The sequence below is a fragment of the Glandiceps talaboti genome, chromosome 13, assembly GCF_964340395.1.
Source record: "Glandiceps talaboti chromosome 13, keGlaTala1.1, whole genome shotgun sequence".
Taxonomy (NCBI): Eukaryota; Metazoa; Hemichordata; class Enteropneusta; family Spengelidae; genus Glandiceps; species Glandiceps talaboti.
The window spans coordinates 18,798,571-18,816,901 of record NC_135561.1 but is presented as its reverse complement, the minus strand read 5'-3'; the positions used below and the strand labels follow the sequence as shown (position 1 = coordinate 18,816,901).

General features: G+C 35.5%; 1 protein-coding gene across 1 annotated transcript; it reads right to left on the bottom strand.

Moving 5' to 3' along the window:
- Window positions 1-1,308: 1,308 nt before the first annotated feature.
- On the bottom strand, window positions 1,309-17,914 carry LOC144444375 (gamma-aminobutyric acid type B receptor subunit 2-like). The gene is made up of 16 exons (XM_078133789.1): window positions 17,663-17,914; window positions 17,254-17,391; window positions 15,663-15,833; window positions 15,264-15,365; window positions 14,523-14,588; window positions 14,046-14,237; window positions 11,596-11,715; window positions 11,248-11,311; window positions 10,628-10,702; window positions 8,323-8,473; window positions 7,530-7,668; window positions 6,871-6,978; window positions 3,661-3,783; window positions 2,528-2,697; window positions 2,034-2,193; window positions 1,309-1,542 (listed from the first exon to the last, which is right to left on the bottom strand). The coding sequence occupies exons 1-16, from the start codon at window positions 17,912-17,914 to the stop codon at window positions 1,309-1,311; spliced, it is 2,265 nt and encodes a 754-aa protein (XP_077989915.1).
- Window positions 17,915-18,331: the final 417 nt, after the last annotated feature.

Genomic DNA, 18,331 nt, shown 5'->3' with positions numbered 1-18,331 from the left:
GAAAAAAATGAGTAAGCTAACTGGTATTTTGTACAGACTTCGTTATACAGTTCCTCAGCATATTCTTTTGATGATATATAATACACTTGTTCTTCCCCATCTGTCATATGGACTTGAAGTATGGGGCTGTACATATCAGTCTTACCTCAAAGATATACTAATCATCCAAAAGAAAATTGCTCGCATAATTACCTTCAGTAGTTACAACACCCACTCTCCCCCCTTATTTAAACGCCTCCTAATGCTAGATGTATACAAGCAACGTGATTACCAAATAGGAATTTTTGTTCACGATGTGATCAATGGCAATGTTCCGCCATACTTCTCAAATTTCTTTTCCAAGATAGGTCATTGTTACGACACCAGGCAACAGAAGCGAAATGATTTAAGCATCCCAAAATACAACAATAATTACGGTCAATTTAGCACAAAGTTCACTGGGGCCAAAATTTGGAACTCTATCCCTTCCCATATAAGAGACACTCGAAGTCGGACTACGTTCAAAGCTAATTTCAAAAGCCATCTTCTTAGCCAGTATTAGTTGATGTATACCATTTTGTTCTTTCTTTTAAGATTTGTCATTGTTTCCGAATTTAGTTAAATACTTCTCCGGATTTGTGTGATATGTATGTTTTTGTTTTGTTTTGTTTTGTTTTGTTTTGTTTTGCTTTGCTTTGTTGTTGTTGTTTTTTTCTCTGAGGACAAAACTCGATTAGTTGTTTCGTCAACTATTTTTGCCCTCATTAAAAATAAATAAATAAAAATATGAAACGAGAAAACGTTAGTTCTTATCTTGTTTCCGATATTTTCAATATACTAGTATAATATAATAGCGATAAACCACCCCCTGCTATCGCTCGTGCATATATTTCGTTCACTGGTCAAAACCTCTTGGTATACCATCCCCAGGGGGTGGTTTATTGCTTAAATAACCAATAATTTAAAAGCACTGTCACGTAAACTTGGTTTATAAACAGTGTTACATGTATAACATTATTTAGATATCATGATCACCTTGACTGAATAATTCTAATTCTAGTATAATAATAATAATATTGTTGTGTATGCCTTCAATTATAAAGAAACTAAATATAGTTTTCGGTTGTTGTTAACACAATCGATGGCATTAGGTTTCTCCGACATTCTAATATACATCCCTTTTCAAAAAGACATCAAAACGTTCACACGTTATCCTTGAATACAATATCAACAAATTTGATAGTAGGTTGAATGGCGTAAAGTCTATATATTTTGACATTTTTGTTAAATGTTACTATCGATGCAATACTAAGATTACCACTAACCAATCTACAGTTTAGTATCACTTTCAATGTCATTGGTAAAAGCTTCATTAACGTTTCCTGTCTTGCTAGTACATTCCGACATTTTCTTGGGTGGCAGTCCTGCCGTTGTCGACCTTGCTTCATTTATATGCCCCACGTGACTCCTGACTTCAAGAGTATTTTGTGAAGTACTAAGACCTTCCCTTGTCCGTTTTCGTATATAGGTTCCTCCCGTTGGATCACTCCACACAACACGAATCTATATACGTACCAAACAGAAACATTTATATGAAAAATAATATATCAGCTTTACCTAATGAATTCCCTACATATATATATAATATGAAATTACCTCGAAAAAACAGTAATTAACACTGAGTTAGGAGCACCCTTTACTTGTGATGACTGGCAAAACCAAACATCGCCATATCAACAATAGTGATACAGGGATGATAAACATATACCAAGACTGAAAAAATAACATTTGAAATACACTAAAACACCAAACGTTTCCTTGTACCGAATCACATACAGTTCATTATAAAGTTACTTTCAGTTAGCATTCTCTCTCTGTACTGCGCTGTCTTCGATGGGAAACTACAAACAAACTCGTTTTAGCAAAAATCTATTAGGAAAATTAATTACTGCAATATTATAAGAACAGCCAATGTGTTCATGTTGTTGTTCGTCAAATACGGCAGATTGCCCATTGCTGTTCGCAACAAATTACACAGAAATTATTGTTGTCACCTTTTCAACGAACATCATACATAACGTGATGGTACAGCACACAAATATGGGTACACTCATAAACCCATACGCCAGATTTGGGTCATCCACAAGAACAAGGCTGAGGGTAATGCTTATCAAACTGGCTGTCATGATGTTATAAATAGATAGACCAATTTGCCTGTGAAAACATTAATTCAGGTTTAGTACATTATATTTGCACATAAAACAATTTAAAGGGAGGGAAACATTGATGTAGTTGATAACTCTGCGTTCATTTGGCAAATGAATTACGAAGTCGTCCACAAAGAATATTACAAGTAATACTGAAATGCAATTATCGTTATATCGTCATCATCATCATCATCATCATCATCATCATCACCACCACCACATGTACAACTATCACTATCGTGGTCGTCATCGTCATCATCATCATCAACGCCATCATCACCATCAATGCTATCATAGTCAATATTTTGTAACAAAAAAAGCATGGGTTTGTGTATTCTTACCTCGAATCATTAAGACCATCGACTTGGATGTTTCTTGTTTCATGTGCAAGAAAACAACCGAATAGCAATAACAGTCCCTTTTGTCCGTAGAGGGCACCCAACCATACCCACAGATACTCAGAAGAACACGAATGGATTCTTTTGATAACCGTAAATGAGTCTTGCATGAGCTGGAAAATGGACAGCAAGATTATTATTCATAAATGTACGTCGTGTTCGAAGCTGTATGTGACTATGAGTGTTACAATGTAAGGTGCATCTGATGTGGAGGTCGCAAATAAACGCAACAAGTGGACAGTTTGTTTAAACCGTGTTATGTTAGATATATTGACTTACTTCTGTCTATTGTACACAGTGTATCTGTGCACATATAACATGGTGAAAAATAAAGATGTACTGAACTTGTAATTTACGGTATGGAACCCTAACCAGTGCCGCCACTGACCAAAATAGGCTAATTTGCGAATGAAACATGACCATTTACGGGATATGACGTAAAATGATGCGTAACGATCGCTGTGACTGAAAGCGTATGACCCATGACCTAACTTCTGTCAAGATATTGATAATATTTAGTGAGCAGAACCGTAAAACTTGAATCTACAGGTGTCAAGATAAGTTGAACGAACATGCACTGATTAATGTCCCCCCCCCCCCCCCCCCGGTCCAAGCTGAGATACAAAGCTGCTACCAACTTTTACAGGTCTTTGAGCTTCCCCCAAGTCCTCTAAGTCAGTCATCAAAGTCCACCGCTATCTGTGGTCTATGATGTTCCCAATGTGGTGTCCATCTAAGTTTTACTTTCCGTACGTGTTCTTGGGGGAACTAAAGTGGAGACGGATTCAAACGCAAGCTTTCGCTTTACCTACGTAATCCAGATAAAATCGACCAATAGTGAACATAGTGCTAGTGTCCTTTTATAGGTAACTGAACCACCTTTAGGAATATTCATATCAAGTTGGTTGCTTGATGAAGATTATCCTAGTTGCAGCTAGTGTAGAAATTTGTGGGGTGGGGCAGTGTCACAAATAAAACCTGCTCTTTATGTTTAGTTGGACTAGACTATATGACTTCCTGTCACCTTCTAAGAGTTGAATTCGCCATATATGGATCGAAAGATATTTTGTACATACCTCCGTGGACACTTCTACTAGACGAGTCTGACAAGGGTCGATTAGTTGCCAAGACGTGAAAACTGCAACATCAGCTAACAACAAGATGGTGACAAAAAGTATCAAATATTTGTCGTAAATAAGCTGTGAAAAAAAACAAGAAGAAACAATCTGAAATCACACTCTTCCACGACAATGTAAGTGAAAGTAATTTGTCAAAGATAACCAACTAATTAAGATGTGTTATGTGGCACTGTGAGTAAGCAAATGGATGACTCTATTCAATAGTTTGCTTGGATTGACACTATTTGACAAGAGAATACATGTTCATACACCGATAAATGCATTATGAGGGACCTTGGCGATATTTACGTCTACATATATGGCCATAGTTATACAAGTTTACAGTCACGAAAGTTACTTCCATAGTTTTCATGACAATCCAAATAAACCCCCTCCGTCCAATTCTATGGAATTGACCACGTGAAAGTGTCACACGTGAAACGAATTCTTTAAGGAGTTGATTGATCACAGGAACCTTCAAGTAGAGTGTGTGGTTGTGTCAAGACCTCACATGTTTTTTGCTAAATGTAGCGTGTTGGAAACCAAAGTCCTTTGCATACATGTCACACAAATATATCCTATTATATACTACTTGAGAAGCAATGGCAGGATAACAGTAACGTATTTCACGCTTTGAGCGATCTTCCGTATGTATGTATGTATGTATGTATGTATGTATGTATGTATGTATGTATGTATGTATGTATGTACATACATATGGTTGTTTGGCGCCCTCCCTGTTAAGTCACATTGGACACCTCAAGCTGGTCGCAATAGTACTCTTGACCATTACATCAATGTTTGCAGGCGTGAGGTTTATACTATTAAATTTAATAACAAGTTCCCTTTCAGTAACATCACTAAGGAAGAACGCGATGCTATTTTATCCCTTAGTAAGCGCGATGATATTGTTATTAAGCCTGCAGATAAAGGCGGAGCAGTAGTTGCATGGTATAAAGATCTGTATGTGGCTGAGGCAGAGAGACAACTTTTAAACACGGATTTTTACCAGGAATTGGAATGTGATACTACAGAAGACGTGCAACGCGAAATTAAGAATACTGTTAACGCTTTTATATCCGCTGGCGAATTACCAACGGAAGCACGCAACCTTATAGTCCGTCGACCAAGGACAGCCGTGTTTTATTTACTACCCAAGATACATAAGGTTAATATTCCTGGTAGGCCCATCGTCTCAGCTTGTAACTGCCCTACGGAACACATCGCGCGTTATTTAGATGCCCTTTTACGACCTATTGTGGCATCTCAGCCTACCTACATTAAAGATACGAACCATGCTCTTAAAGTATTTAATGGCTTCCAATTCCAACAAGGTAAGCCACGATACCTTTTTTCTATGGACGTTAAGTCCTTATATACTTCCATACCACATAATGAAGGGTTAATTGCAATCAAACACTATCTTAATTTAAGACCTGTACTTGACCCTCCTACCCACGTACTTCTTAGATTGGCTGAACTTGTTCTCACCTGTAATTATTTTACCTTTAATGACAGGTATTTTGTGCAGAAACGCGGCGTTGCTATGGGAAGTTGTCTTGGACCTAGTTATGCTTGTTTATTTATATCTTATCAAGAACACCTTATTTTCAGCTCATATCAAGGGATCTTACCTGATCTATATAAACTATTTATTGATGACGGCGTTGGTGCAGCATCACTCAAACTTGAGGACCTTATGCAGTTTATTAACTACATATGTAATTTTAATCCTGCTATTCAGTATACTTATGATATTTCAGAACTAACTATCAATTTCCTTGACGTCTCCCTTAGGATTGATGGTGATGATATAGCTACATCTATTTATACTAAACCTACTGATTCACATTCATATTTGCAGTATGGTTCATCACATCCTAATAAGTGTAAAGATTCCATTCCCTATTCACAATTACTTCGTCTACGTCGTATTTGTAGTAGTGATTTGGATTTCAGAAATAGGTCTGCTGAATTTTGCGCGTACTTCCATCAACGTGGTTATCCTATGTCTGTTACCAACGCGGCTTTACATAAAGTATCATCTTTGTCTAGGGAAGATTGTATCAAATCACATGATCAGAGGAGTAACAACGATCGTCCCATACTAGCTCTTACATACCATCCCTTTTCAACTAGAGTTAAAAACATAATATACAAGCATTTTAATATCTTACGTTCTAATAGGGTTACCAATTCATTGTTTCCTGCAGTACCATTAACAGCTTGGCGTTGTGATACCAGTCTTAGAGATATGGTGGTACGTACAGAACAACGTGAATTGGAAGTTAATGCTGGTTCTTTTCCGTGCGATCGTACTCGATGTGGTACATGTCGTTTCATTATTAATACTAATCATGTTTTTGGCCCTAAGAACAGTGTGCCTGTTACAAGTAGATTTACTTGTATTAGTACTAATGTAGTATATTGCATTACATGTCAAAAATGTGGTTTTCTATATATAGGTTCAACTGTACGTCGTCTTGGTGATCGTTTCGTGGAACATCTCCGTTTGACCAGACAAAAGAATCGTAACTATCCCGTATCTATGCATTTTATTACAAACGATCATAATGTATCAGATATGTCCATTTCAGGAATTTGTAAGGTTTCTGGTGTTGAGAAAGCTTTGAGGTTGAAGGAAGAAGAAATCTTTTTCCGTCTTGGAACGCTGGAACCCCTTGGAATTAATAGATTATTCTCGTCTTTCCCAATCTAATTATCATGATTATTGGGTATTTTTTTAAATTTCAGGCGCATTCTATTGGGTTCTATTAGGTGCGTGCGAATTTAAGAACTTATCCCACGTATAACCGTTTATTTATATCACGCGCGGTTTTGTTCCATTATATTTAGAAATGTTCGGGTTTTCACCTGGCATTTCTCTGTCTCGCCAATTTTTCCTTTGAAAAAGAATATTTATTCGAAACGTCGGATTTAACAGCTATATATACGGACTGGTTTATTAGTTCCTTATGCATTTCTATGTATGTATGTATGTATGTATGTATGTATGTATGTATGTATGTATGTATGTATGTATGTATGTATGCTTGTATTTTTTGTATGTACGTGTATATGTGTGTATGTATGCATGTATGTATGTATGTATAACATCCATGTATTGTAGTATAAATTGATTTTATAGATTTAAATATTCACAATTACCTCCTTCCTAATCTTAACCTTCATAACAATTCTGTGGATACGCCACGTTTTGGCAAACATTGGACCAAAGCCTAATGTAAATCCAACTGACAGTAGCCATTTACCAACCTAGAAAAATGGACAAAATACATTCTTTAAATTACCTTTTTAAACATATAATTAAGTATGTTGTCTGCTGCACTAGTTGTAACTGGGACGTTTTTTAGTCTAGAAACATTGTACACTCTAAACAGTATTAAATCACCAATGGGTAAACTTATATTTGCAGCTGCACACCTAATATGGTACACTACATATCATTAAATGGAGTGGTTGGTCCAAACCCATTAGTAAGCATGGACACAGACACAGACACGGACACAGACACAGACAGACACAGACACAGACACAGAGACATACACATACACATACACAGACACAGACATACATAAACACACATTGACAGGCAGACAGAGACAGACACACACAGGCAGGCAGACACAGACAGACAGACAGACAGACACATGCAGATACATACATACATACATACATACATACATACATACATACATACATACATACATACATACATACATACCCAAATTTAATACTCAGCCTAAACGAACTGCCTAAACGTCGGATATACTGCGAATGTGCCTTTTTACATTTCTCGTACTTACCAAACAAGATATTGTACGTTCTTGATCTGATCTTAGGTAGCGGCAGTTTATGAGGCCAAGGGGAATGATAGACAAATACACCAACAGTGCCCCAAACAAAGTTATGTTGTTCATATTTGGTGAGGATAGCTTGATGAATCTGTAAACAATATTAACAACGCAATACAAAGAAATAAGGGTTGACATAGTGATGAAAATGTCACATGTAAATTGTTTACGACTACATAAAAATAAATAAAACAAGTATAGTAATAGTTCAGGACAGTTAAAATTGGATCCCTTTCAAAGTCATTTAAGGAATACATATATGTCAGTGACATGTAACGTTTGCTTAAATAGGAGTTAATTTGCTAGCTTCTAAGGGTGTAAACTGAATTCTCTAATGACCCGATAGCAAACAAATAGTGACTGGGGTACTCACGGTACTGCTGTGGAAGCATTGTTAGAGAATTCACATGCATACAGATTGAACATACACACACACACACACACACGCACACACACATATACATACATACATACATACATACATACATACATACATACATACATACATACGTACGTACGTACGTACGTACGTGCATGCATGCATGCATGCATGCATGCATGCATACATACATACATACATACATACATACATACATACATACATACATACATACATACATATACAGACAGACAGACAGACAGACAGACAGACAGACAGACTGACTGACTGACTGACTGACTGACTGACTGACTGACCGATTGACAGACAGAGACAATATTTATTTATAAAAACCTAAATCCTTACCCATGATTTCGCTTTAGTATGTTGAAGCAGAGGAAAACGCAATCAAGTGAAATGCCCACGAAAGAGAACACAAGTGATGCAATTAACAGTTCGTCATCTATATACATAGTTATGTATCTCAATCGCTCTCCATCCACTGGTGGTTTTTTACCTGAAAACAAAATGACAATTGGCATTTCACCAACGTTACATCGCATAAACAATATATAACAGCTGTGAATCTTTGCAAGTAGTAAGTTATAAAATAGCCCGTAAGAAGAGAACAAATCTACTAGTCACCCACAGTTTGTATCCGGCACAAACGCATATTTTAGTTGTGCACATTGCTTCATAAGAATGGAATACCAGTCAGATGTGCAGAAAAAATTATATAATTTGACGAATTTAAATGTACCATTTCATGTGTAAGAATCGACAAATAATTCAATTATAAACATTTATGAATATAACCTCAATATTTATTCAATACCAGTAAACTTTTATGTATTTTTGCTCCTTAAAAAAGTAATTTACGAGTTCAAGCAATTTGCTTTTTACAATCCAAAGAACAATTTCATTAGACGAGATGAATGAATTATTGAAGGAAAACATTATATTTATTAATACAATTTTGATTTAAATCACTTCATGCAAACTTGTTTTATAGAATTTTATAACATATTGATTACGTATACTGTAGTCAGTTCATATGAATATGTCGTATGGACAGATAACCATAATTATATCACGTAGGGTTCCTCTCTAACAGATTTATACATGGGAAGCAATTGATTTTGGTTAGCAATTTAAGAGATGCACTTAAAATTACTGAAAATTTAACATATAAAGTTAACGATGCAGTGTGCGGTATTATGCTTTGAGACTACAGTGTCTTTTGAAAGAACAACAAGAATGTTTCTTGTCAAAAGATTCGTGGGTCGGTGTTTTTTTTATTTGCCAGGGGGTTGTTTTGTGGATGAATTGCAGAGAGTATCATTTGTAAGTACAACACGAACAATAAGTAACCGGTCCACCCCGGCCATAAAAACTGATCGCGCCCCAAAGTGAGATCGTTAAATTGGCTTGCCAGAATCACTTTCGGGTAACCATTGTTATCTGTGCAAGACCTAGACTGATTAATGGGGGAGATTATTGTTAGGTTTTTTCTCTCACAATTTACAAGTCATAATACACTATACAATATTATATTATAGCATTACCAATTCCAGTGAATTTTGTGACGTCATCGCTGTACATTATTACTGATAATGTACTCCGTTATTGGGCATTGCGACCCCGGAACGAGCATAACAATACAAGCTTATTTGTTCTGTTTCTTCATACGACTAGGCCCGTATTTTTTCGAAATGTATGTCGTTACTTATGATTGTCATTTCCACTGTTTAAAAATACAACGCATTCATGAAACAAATTTGTGTTCACAGCAGTTCATTGGAGTGTATATGTGTGTGTACGTGTACGTACGTGTGTCGCTGTGATTAGTATTCAGCTTCCGGGCCGAACATGGCAGACGACGTTCAGCGCTGTGTATATTATACGTTGTTTTGCGTTTCTCGGTCTACAAATTCACTGGAATTGGCAAAACTATAAAATAATAACAATAATGTACGTCCTCCCAGTCCATAATGGACTCAAGCAAACATTGCACTCCATAATGTGCTCGGCTGTCGCCTCGCCCATTATGTCGTTCAAAGTTTGCTTTCGTCCATTATGGGCTGGGAGGGCGTACATTATTGTTTAAACAAGTCACAAGGGGTTAAGTTTTTGTAAGACTGCATCATGTATTTATTAGTTTTTAGTTTTAAATCTACCGAGTAAGTAGTCATAGTATGCCAACGGGAACATTTTCAGATTCAATCTGATTTTGTGACATGTCGCCGTTTTAGGCAACTGTTTCATTAATCTTTTTCAGTTATATCGCGTAAAGTCTAAGTCCGAATGACATACGATGACGTCATCATTTACTTCCATTGTTCTAGAATTATCAGGGTAAAATTGTGAGGAAAAAATTATTCAATCCAGATCTTGCATAAACAGTGAGTACTCGAACGTGATACGGGCAAACAAATTAAACGGTCTCACTTTGAGTCGATACCCGAATTTCCAGCAAACAAGATTCCCGTCACGTAGTCGAAATCCCCCTCTATCATCTGATAGTATGCTAGTAGAGTTGACAATGATCTTGGTGTATACTATAATACGACAACTATCGCAAAAGAGAATGTTAGGTTTTCCAAAATGTTACAGGTTAATATGTATTCAGCAAATGTGGTTGATACTTGGTTTCTTTTTATTTAACCATTACCCTGCCACTGGAATCCACGCTCCATCGCCATTGTCCCATTAAAATCAGCCATGCCAAGGTACACCGATTTACCATCTGCAAAAGGTGAGTTTTTATAATTTATTTATCTCACGTTATGATTTTTCAATAATAACAAAATTAGACATTTACTGATAGTCCTTGTCAGTTGGACGTGGTTCTTCCGTTTTGCCTATACAATGCTGTATATAACACAACAATTCGCAAGACACTACCATGTAAGGGACCTTAGAACCAGGTAAAAAATATCCTGATATACTTTGTCCTGTGTCATGGCCAGATGTACAAACATGCTCATAAAGATGATTTCTATTGTGTGTCAAGTTGATTCTTCATTTTAGTAATCAAATCGAGAGTCAATTGAAATGAATACCGTATTCCTTAATAACCTTTCTATGTTTACATATGCACCACTTGGAAAGCGAACTTTCACTTTCACGATAAATGGCAGATGTTTACACCTGACTACGTCTATTTATCACTGTCGTCAATTAGCTAAATTAATTTTTGAATATATGTTTGTTATGCTGTTACCATAGTAGGATATGAATAATGGCTATTTATACTTCAAGCAATAATCGAAATATTATATAGCACTTCACCTCTCATTTGACAAATTGCTAGATTGCCTTCTCTATCACCATTGGCATCAAATTTGACTTCACCCTGTCAATAAAGGTTTCACATTGTACATATACATATGGACGTATATCGCACTGTGTATTATGTGTATAATATGTTATGTATTAAAAGCTTAGAAAGGTTCTAAAAAGACATTTCCTGTAATTGCCACACTGTATTTAGTGATACATGCAATGGATCACATGTCAAATTTAAATGTTATCGAAAGTCAAAACATTTGTGAAGGTAGTTTTGCTAAACTTTATATTGTAAGGTAAAGTCCGGAACGCCTATCCTAGGTGTACCCCTATATCATGTGTAATACTTACTGATACTCCATGGAATGACGTGTTACGCAGAGCTTGTAATATAATATTTGCCATTTCACCGTCATCGTACGTAAAATCTTCAAGATTCTTGTGACTTGTTAGAGTTGAAGAGTTCGTCATCTAAAGAGATGAATGTAGTTACCTTTAATATAAACTATGTGTCCTTGATTAATAAAAACAATATGCCATAAACTCGTGTTTTAATATCAAGTGCACACGAAAAAAATTATGGTGATGACGTTTCATTTTCGCTATCACGATTTCTTGTATTGTATGGTATTGTATTGTACTGTACTGTTAGTACTGTATTGTATTGCATTGCATTGTATTGTATTGTATTGTATTGTATTGTATTGTATTGTATTGTATTGTATTGTATTGTATTGTATTGCTTCATTTTTAGCAATTTAGGAATGTTAAACGTACACTGTGCAAACACAAGTTTAAGGGGTGTCATTCTAGTGAAGGACATGATAAATAGCCATAATAGTCTAAGAGCTAAATAAGATATCGTGCCACACATTTCCTCAATATATTTTTAAGTGAAAAAACATAACACTCAGCAAGAATCTATCGATAATACTTACACGTCTGAACACTACGTGTACAACAATTCAACAAAACGTATCTCTCAGATAATAAACCATAAATGTTTGGTAAAATTGTGTAAAGAATTACAACATTTAAACGAACATATATTGTATTCAACGCGGGTGCCACTGTTTTTTATAGGTCTGTTGGTAGAGAATTCCAAACTAATGCACCATTATACCTAAAATCATGTTGGCTTCATGTTTTGAATGTATTAGTTTTAATAATGCATGGATCTCGTATTGTAATAATATAATATTTGTTTGAAAGCTGAGGGAAATAGTTTGTACTTAACAGCATGGGGGGTAATTTGACATCTACCAGTGCCCGAACAAGGTCGGGCAATATGTGTTTTATAGCACATCACATTAATTCTCGGGCACATATTTTTTCTACAGTCAAAGCAAATCACCGCTAAGACGTTCGTGATACATGAATATTATCCTAGGGAGAACGCGAATAGTACCACGTATATCCATATTGAGGTCACTCCGGGTCAATAGTTCCTACCGTGTGACACGATCTAAGCCAAACACTTAAGACTATATGAACACAATGTGTTATAATTCGTATTATATCAGAGGACAAGTTGATCACATCCTATATCCCATCGTCGAAAAGAAGCAACAAGTTATGGAAAATGAAACTATAACAGTCATATGACAAGCTGTATCATTTTTCAGGAAATGTACTATTTGATGAACATTTTGTATTAAATCAAAATAATATCATCAATAAAAACAACATTTCAGGGAAACGTCAAGTCAGACATCTGCCTTTAGAATACTATTTTGCCACAATTAAGTAAGTTGATACCAATTATAAATAGAAGTGTACAAAAGGCAGAATGATATAAGTCTGACTGGACATTTCTCGAAAGTCCTTACTGTTTGAGACATCTGCGAGATGCTTGTATTTAAAGCTAACGCGATAGCCCAGACAGTGTCATAGCCGAAACCATGCCAAAAGTGATATTTTAAATTCATAGATTTATATCTTGGTTGTTGTAGCAGCGACATGTATCTTCTTTCATATTGTTTGAAAGTCTACAATGAGAAATGAAAACCATGTTGTGTAGCTAATGTGTTAACTTTGAATTATTCATAATCCAAAATTTCGATTCTCGCGTTTCTGTTATGCTAACAAGAATTTTGAACGCAGACAGTACATGAATAACAGCACTGTGCCCTTTTTATTTTGCATAAGGCAAAATAAATAAAATACTCTTGTTTCCAATAACACGACTTCAGAAAATAGTGTAGTTAGGTCGGGATTTATAATATTTTGCCTGCTATTTTTTTTAACTACTTCGACCCAAAGAGAAGATGCTCGTTGGTCACAATACTTCCATACCAGTTGATGAAGTGTAAAAGACGTAAATGGAGACAATTATGTGATTCAGAAGTAGACAAACACAATATGCCGAGTTTGCTGTTATGGCCTAAAAAAAAACATTATTTTCTCTCTCCAATGTGATTTAAAAAAAAGTAACCAAGATATTTTGGCAAGAAAATGGAAAAGGAAGTAACTTGTCATAAATGTATCCTTTTACTTAACTAGGGTCCATTGTGTTATCGGAAACACAATATTGTTTTATTTGGCCTATTTCACATTTTACGTACTAGGTGATTCCGATCATATATATGGTACTGCACAGTAGTTCATTCGTAAATGTTAGCTGTCTTCAATCCATTTTTTGATAATACAATCAACTTAGAAAAGATTTATACTTACAAAATACAAAATGAAAGATTTCAGTGAGTAAAATATGATTAAACAAAGCCATGTAGAAGAAAGACTGTACACAATGAATGTGGTTTACATGCTGAAGGTTTAACTTTGTGGATATCAACACTCACCTCTCCATTAATTGTAACTTGGTTCGTAGTGTCTTTTGCTAATTGTGCAACTTCTACTGCACTTTCTATTACCGTCTTCATCTCCTCCTGTGTACAGTTAACTATATCTTCTTCTTTTTCCCACCAATTTTCAGGATACCATCCAGGTATCAAGTAGGCATACTCTGCCCCGTACATGCCGAGATGATAGGCCTGTAAAATTTAAATGTTGTAGTGGAAGTTGAAGAGACACTTCATAAAGTCAACATTTGAACAAAAGTTAAACAGTGTATCATGAAAATAACAGGCCTTTCCGATAGCAAGAAAAATCATGTTTTAATTGTCTGTAAGTCACCAACCATGTTATCCCTTATCTAGTAATTGAGTCTGCTATTCATTGCGGCTTGAATTGAACTTTTCGCTATGGAGTGTTCGATCACACCTGATTGATAACAAAATAAACTCGTTAAATAAATTTTACAAAGTAATCATACTTACATTACAAAATAGTGTCCTGGCATGACCTTCATATGCTAGTACAACTATTATCCTCCCATCCTTCTCCTGTTTTATTAACAACGAAAATAGAAGATATGTTTAAACAACGGTAGTGTTCATGATATAGAAGCATTTCCAAAATAGCTTGATTGATTTCTCACAATATGTTTATTTTCCATGTAAAACTTCAATATTCAACATTCCTATTTCATATGTATTAGATCTCACGTGGAAACAATTTGTCTTAGTTATTTCTGTTGTTTCTCATAATAACACCTTAACATTCGTTAAATATAACAATTATGAAAGAAAGACAGTTAGTGTATATGTACATGTTGATGATACTTTAACAGTCTGAATAACTTACAAATGACGATTTAAGTCAGAAGAGACTGAATTGTTTTATTAAATGTCCCAAATCTCAGCTATAACCAATGAGTTTCGCTCAGATACACGCGTGTGGGATCATTACCATTATACAAATTGATTTTTTTTAATTCTGCAGTTGAGACCGTCGCATTTTGATATCGTTACCGGTTACTGGCTATAAATGCATGTTACAGACTACAGTTTTAGTTAACAAAATTTACATTTCCTCACTAAATTCTTCCCAAGAAATTCGCGTTTTGCTAAAACAGTAAACAATCTCCTTCATTCAAAAGACCAAAGACCTGTACTTTATATATTTATGTATTCCAAAAGGCACGAGGTAAGGCTGATTCGGAAATGGTATACACTTACTTTGACCATATGCAACTCTAGATCGGACTCGCGAGTGAACATCAATGACGTCACGACTTCGATATCCGTCTTTGCCAGCAGGGATACTAAGTCACTGGTGACCTTGAAATCGATAGAAGAAAGCTAATAGCATATTAAAAAAATTAATTAGGGGAAATCATTTGACAAATGAAATGTCAAATATTTGCTTTCCCTATGCATTCCTCAAGGCTTATTGTGTAAATAATTATTTTTATAGTGACTTTAAAGTAAAACTCGATTGCAAAAACACAAAGCCGACATGGCTCGTTAAAACTGCCTGTGACAGGATTAACATTAAGACTCTATCGAGGAAAAGCAAAGAAACATAATATGATATAGTTAATGAAAGTTTTATATACATTTAGAACCATCTGTTACCTGTACAAAGTATCTTGCATTCTCATATAATAGCGTAACCCGTTGCCACTTGAAGTGTTTCAGTATGGCTAGTCTTACACCATTCGAGGCCAGCTCTGACAGTTGTGTTCTCGAGAATAGGGGATATGTTGTCTTGTCAGAAAACTGGGGAGATGAAGTTGCGTACGACAACTGTGGAACGAATATAATACTAATTTCAATTTGCTGTCGTTTATACATGCATGCCTGCACGCACTCACACGTGTACGTACATTGTATACATACATAAATACACATACATACATACATACATACATACACACATACATACACACACACACACACACACATACATACATACATACATACATACATACATACATACATACATACATACATACATACATACATACATGAAAAGAAATGCCCAGTGTTACCTTTATCGCCGGAATACACGAAAAGAACATTGATTCTCAGAAAATTAAAACCCTGATATTATTTATTCACGAATAGCTACAATAGCAATAGGCGATTCTTTTATTCAATTCCTAGATTACAGTGACGCTGTGTGCACAGTTTATAATCACACAGTCTTGTTAGTCGAGATATCTTTCCAGTTGAAAATATTTAACAAATCCTGATTACTCAACAAGTAAGAAATAAATGAAAATCTTTACGTTTGAAATCTGCACCGGAAGGGTAAAGTAAAATAATATATACTGCAGTTAAACAGAAATATTATACTTGATGACAACGTACGTGTAGACACGTGATACAGGTTTCTATGTCTAATGGTTCCTGTGAATAGTACATTGTTAATAACATGTATGCTGTTTCGTCAAACTTGATATCGATATACAGATAATTGATTTGCATACTGTTTCTTTCTTAACACAAGACTAGAAATAATCAACCATACTTAAATGATACAAATTTGTAGTATTATTCCTGAGCTATTTGTACAAATATTGGATTTTTTAAGACAAACATTCACTTCCGCCCAAATTGTCTCATCTCTCATTTGTATCGTTTTACATATAGCGTTTTTATTTACTCATACACTGATGATTTACAGATACAATATCGATTGATTATGCAATGTTGCAAAGTTTTTTGAAAAAGAAGATATATTTTTATTCCACTCAGGAGGAATCTGACAAAATCGGAGTGTGCTGGACTGTAGTGTTTGTTGTAATTTTGGGCTAAATTTGACATAAAAACCACAATAATTCATTTGTTCCTTAGCAAAGCAGTTGAATGGAATCAACAAAACAATATTATGTATCAGTGGTATACAAGAAACTGTTTTGTTGTGACAAATGACACCAAAGCCCAAGGTTTGACGACAATTTTAAAAGAAATGACTGTATAGTGGTAGACACTTGAATGATGTCTCTGTTAGGTAAGGGGTAAAGGATAGACGTTACAGGATCTTATTTGATTTTATCATAAAACAAAGTGACGTCAATATGTGACCTTAGTGACAGCCTTGAAGTAAATATGCTATTGCTTTTCAGGAAAATGGTCTGCAAGGATGGACACATAGACGGACCTCGTAATTCCACCATATCCCAACCCCCTCTAGCGGTAATACAGTTGGTCAATGACTTACCTGTACCAGATTATAATAGTGGGAGTAAGCGGCAACTGGTGCCGTACCGGTAGAACAACCACCGCCAAGAATTGCTAACTTCTGAGGTTTCTTGTGAACTAATTCGGATAAAAGATAAGTGGCATACCCTGGATTGCACTGTATTAACCAAAAAAGAGAAGACATATCGGCTTTAATTCAAATGAATTCATATGTATCGAAACAGGCTGCAATGTTACGTTTATTTACTCTAAAATTGCTATAAAAAGATGTGTTTTAGAGCGATGTCGCTGAATTATATAATATTAGCATTTTCTGAGAAGGGCTGGAAAAATTGGGCTTGATATTACCTTTTCGCATCCCCCCCCCCTCCGCCCTATGTGAATACTGAAGGCTCTCTAATATCACAGAGTACAATAAGTTGTATTACCTTGTCATCTTCCCAATGCCATCTTAATTCGTAATTGGTTAAGATGTCCAAATTGTTATTGACGTCATCCAGTGCCATGTCAATGGCGGGAATCATTCCACCAGCGGACCAGCCGCCGGATGCGATCTGTACTGGCACAAAGCCGAGCAGTGTCAGGTTTGTCTTAGCATTCCCTTGTCCATGACCGACTGAGATAGTAATATAGATGTATAACCACGTCCTTACACAACATGGCAGACAAGTTGGTTTCATGTTTACTATCCAAACGTTAACGCATCTTTCAATAAATGTGTGATAACGGAAGTGAACCTTAGTGATACCCTGCATGAACATCAACAAGAAAGAATGCCTCAAATGACAGGAATGGTTCATACAGTCACATGACTACATATTGTTATACGCTAATGGTTCAAATAAGTATCAGTAAAATACATTATCGATAGTTAATAATGCATTGCAACTATCAGCGAATGTGATATCCAAATGAGTTCACTTTAATAGATCTGTTGAGTACCTCGCTAAGAGTTACTTTATACACACATGAGCAGTTGATACAACATTCATCCATTGTAATTTTGGCGCAAACTATCCTTTTCAAATAGAATTAGAAATAATGTGCCGTGAGACATTACGAAACTATCGATTTTAATCAAGTTAGTGATATTTGAA

Bases quoted from the DNA above. Each gene is read 5' to 3' on its own strand.
- LOC144444375 (XM_078133789.1), bottom strand. From the start codon at position 17,914: ATGAAACCAACTTGTCTGCCATGTTGTGTAAGGACGTGGTTATACATC. The intron at 15,834-17,253 runs GTAAGTCATTGA...TTCGTTCCACAG, and splicing joins ACTATTATAATCTGGTACAG to TTGTCGTACGCAACTTCATC. The intron at 6,979-7,529 runs GTAAGTACGAGA...CCATTTTTCTAG, and splicing joins AACGTACAATATCTTGTTTG to GTTGGTAAATGGCTACTGTC.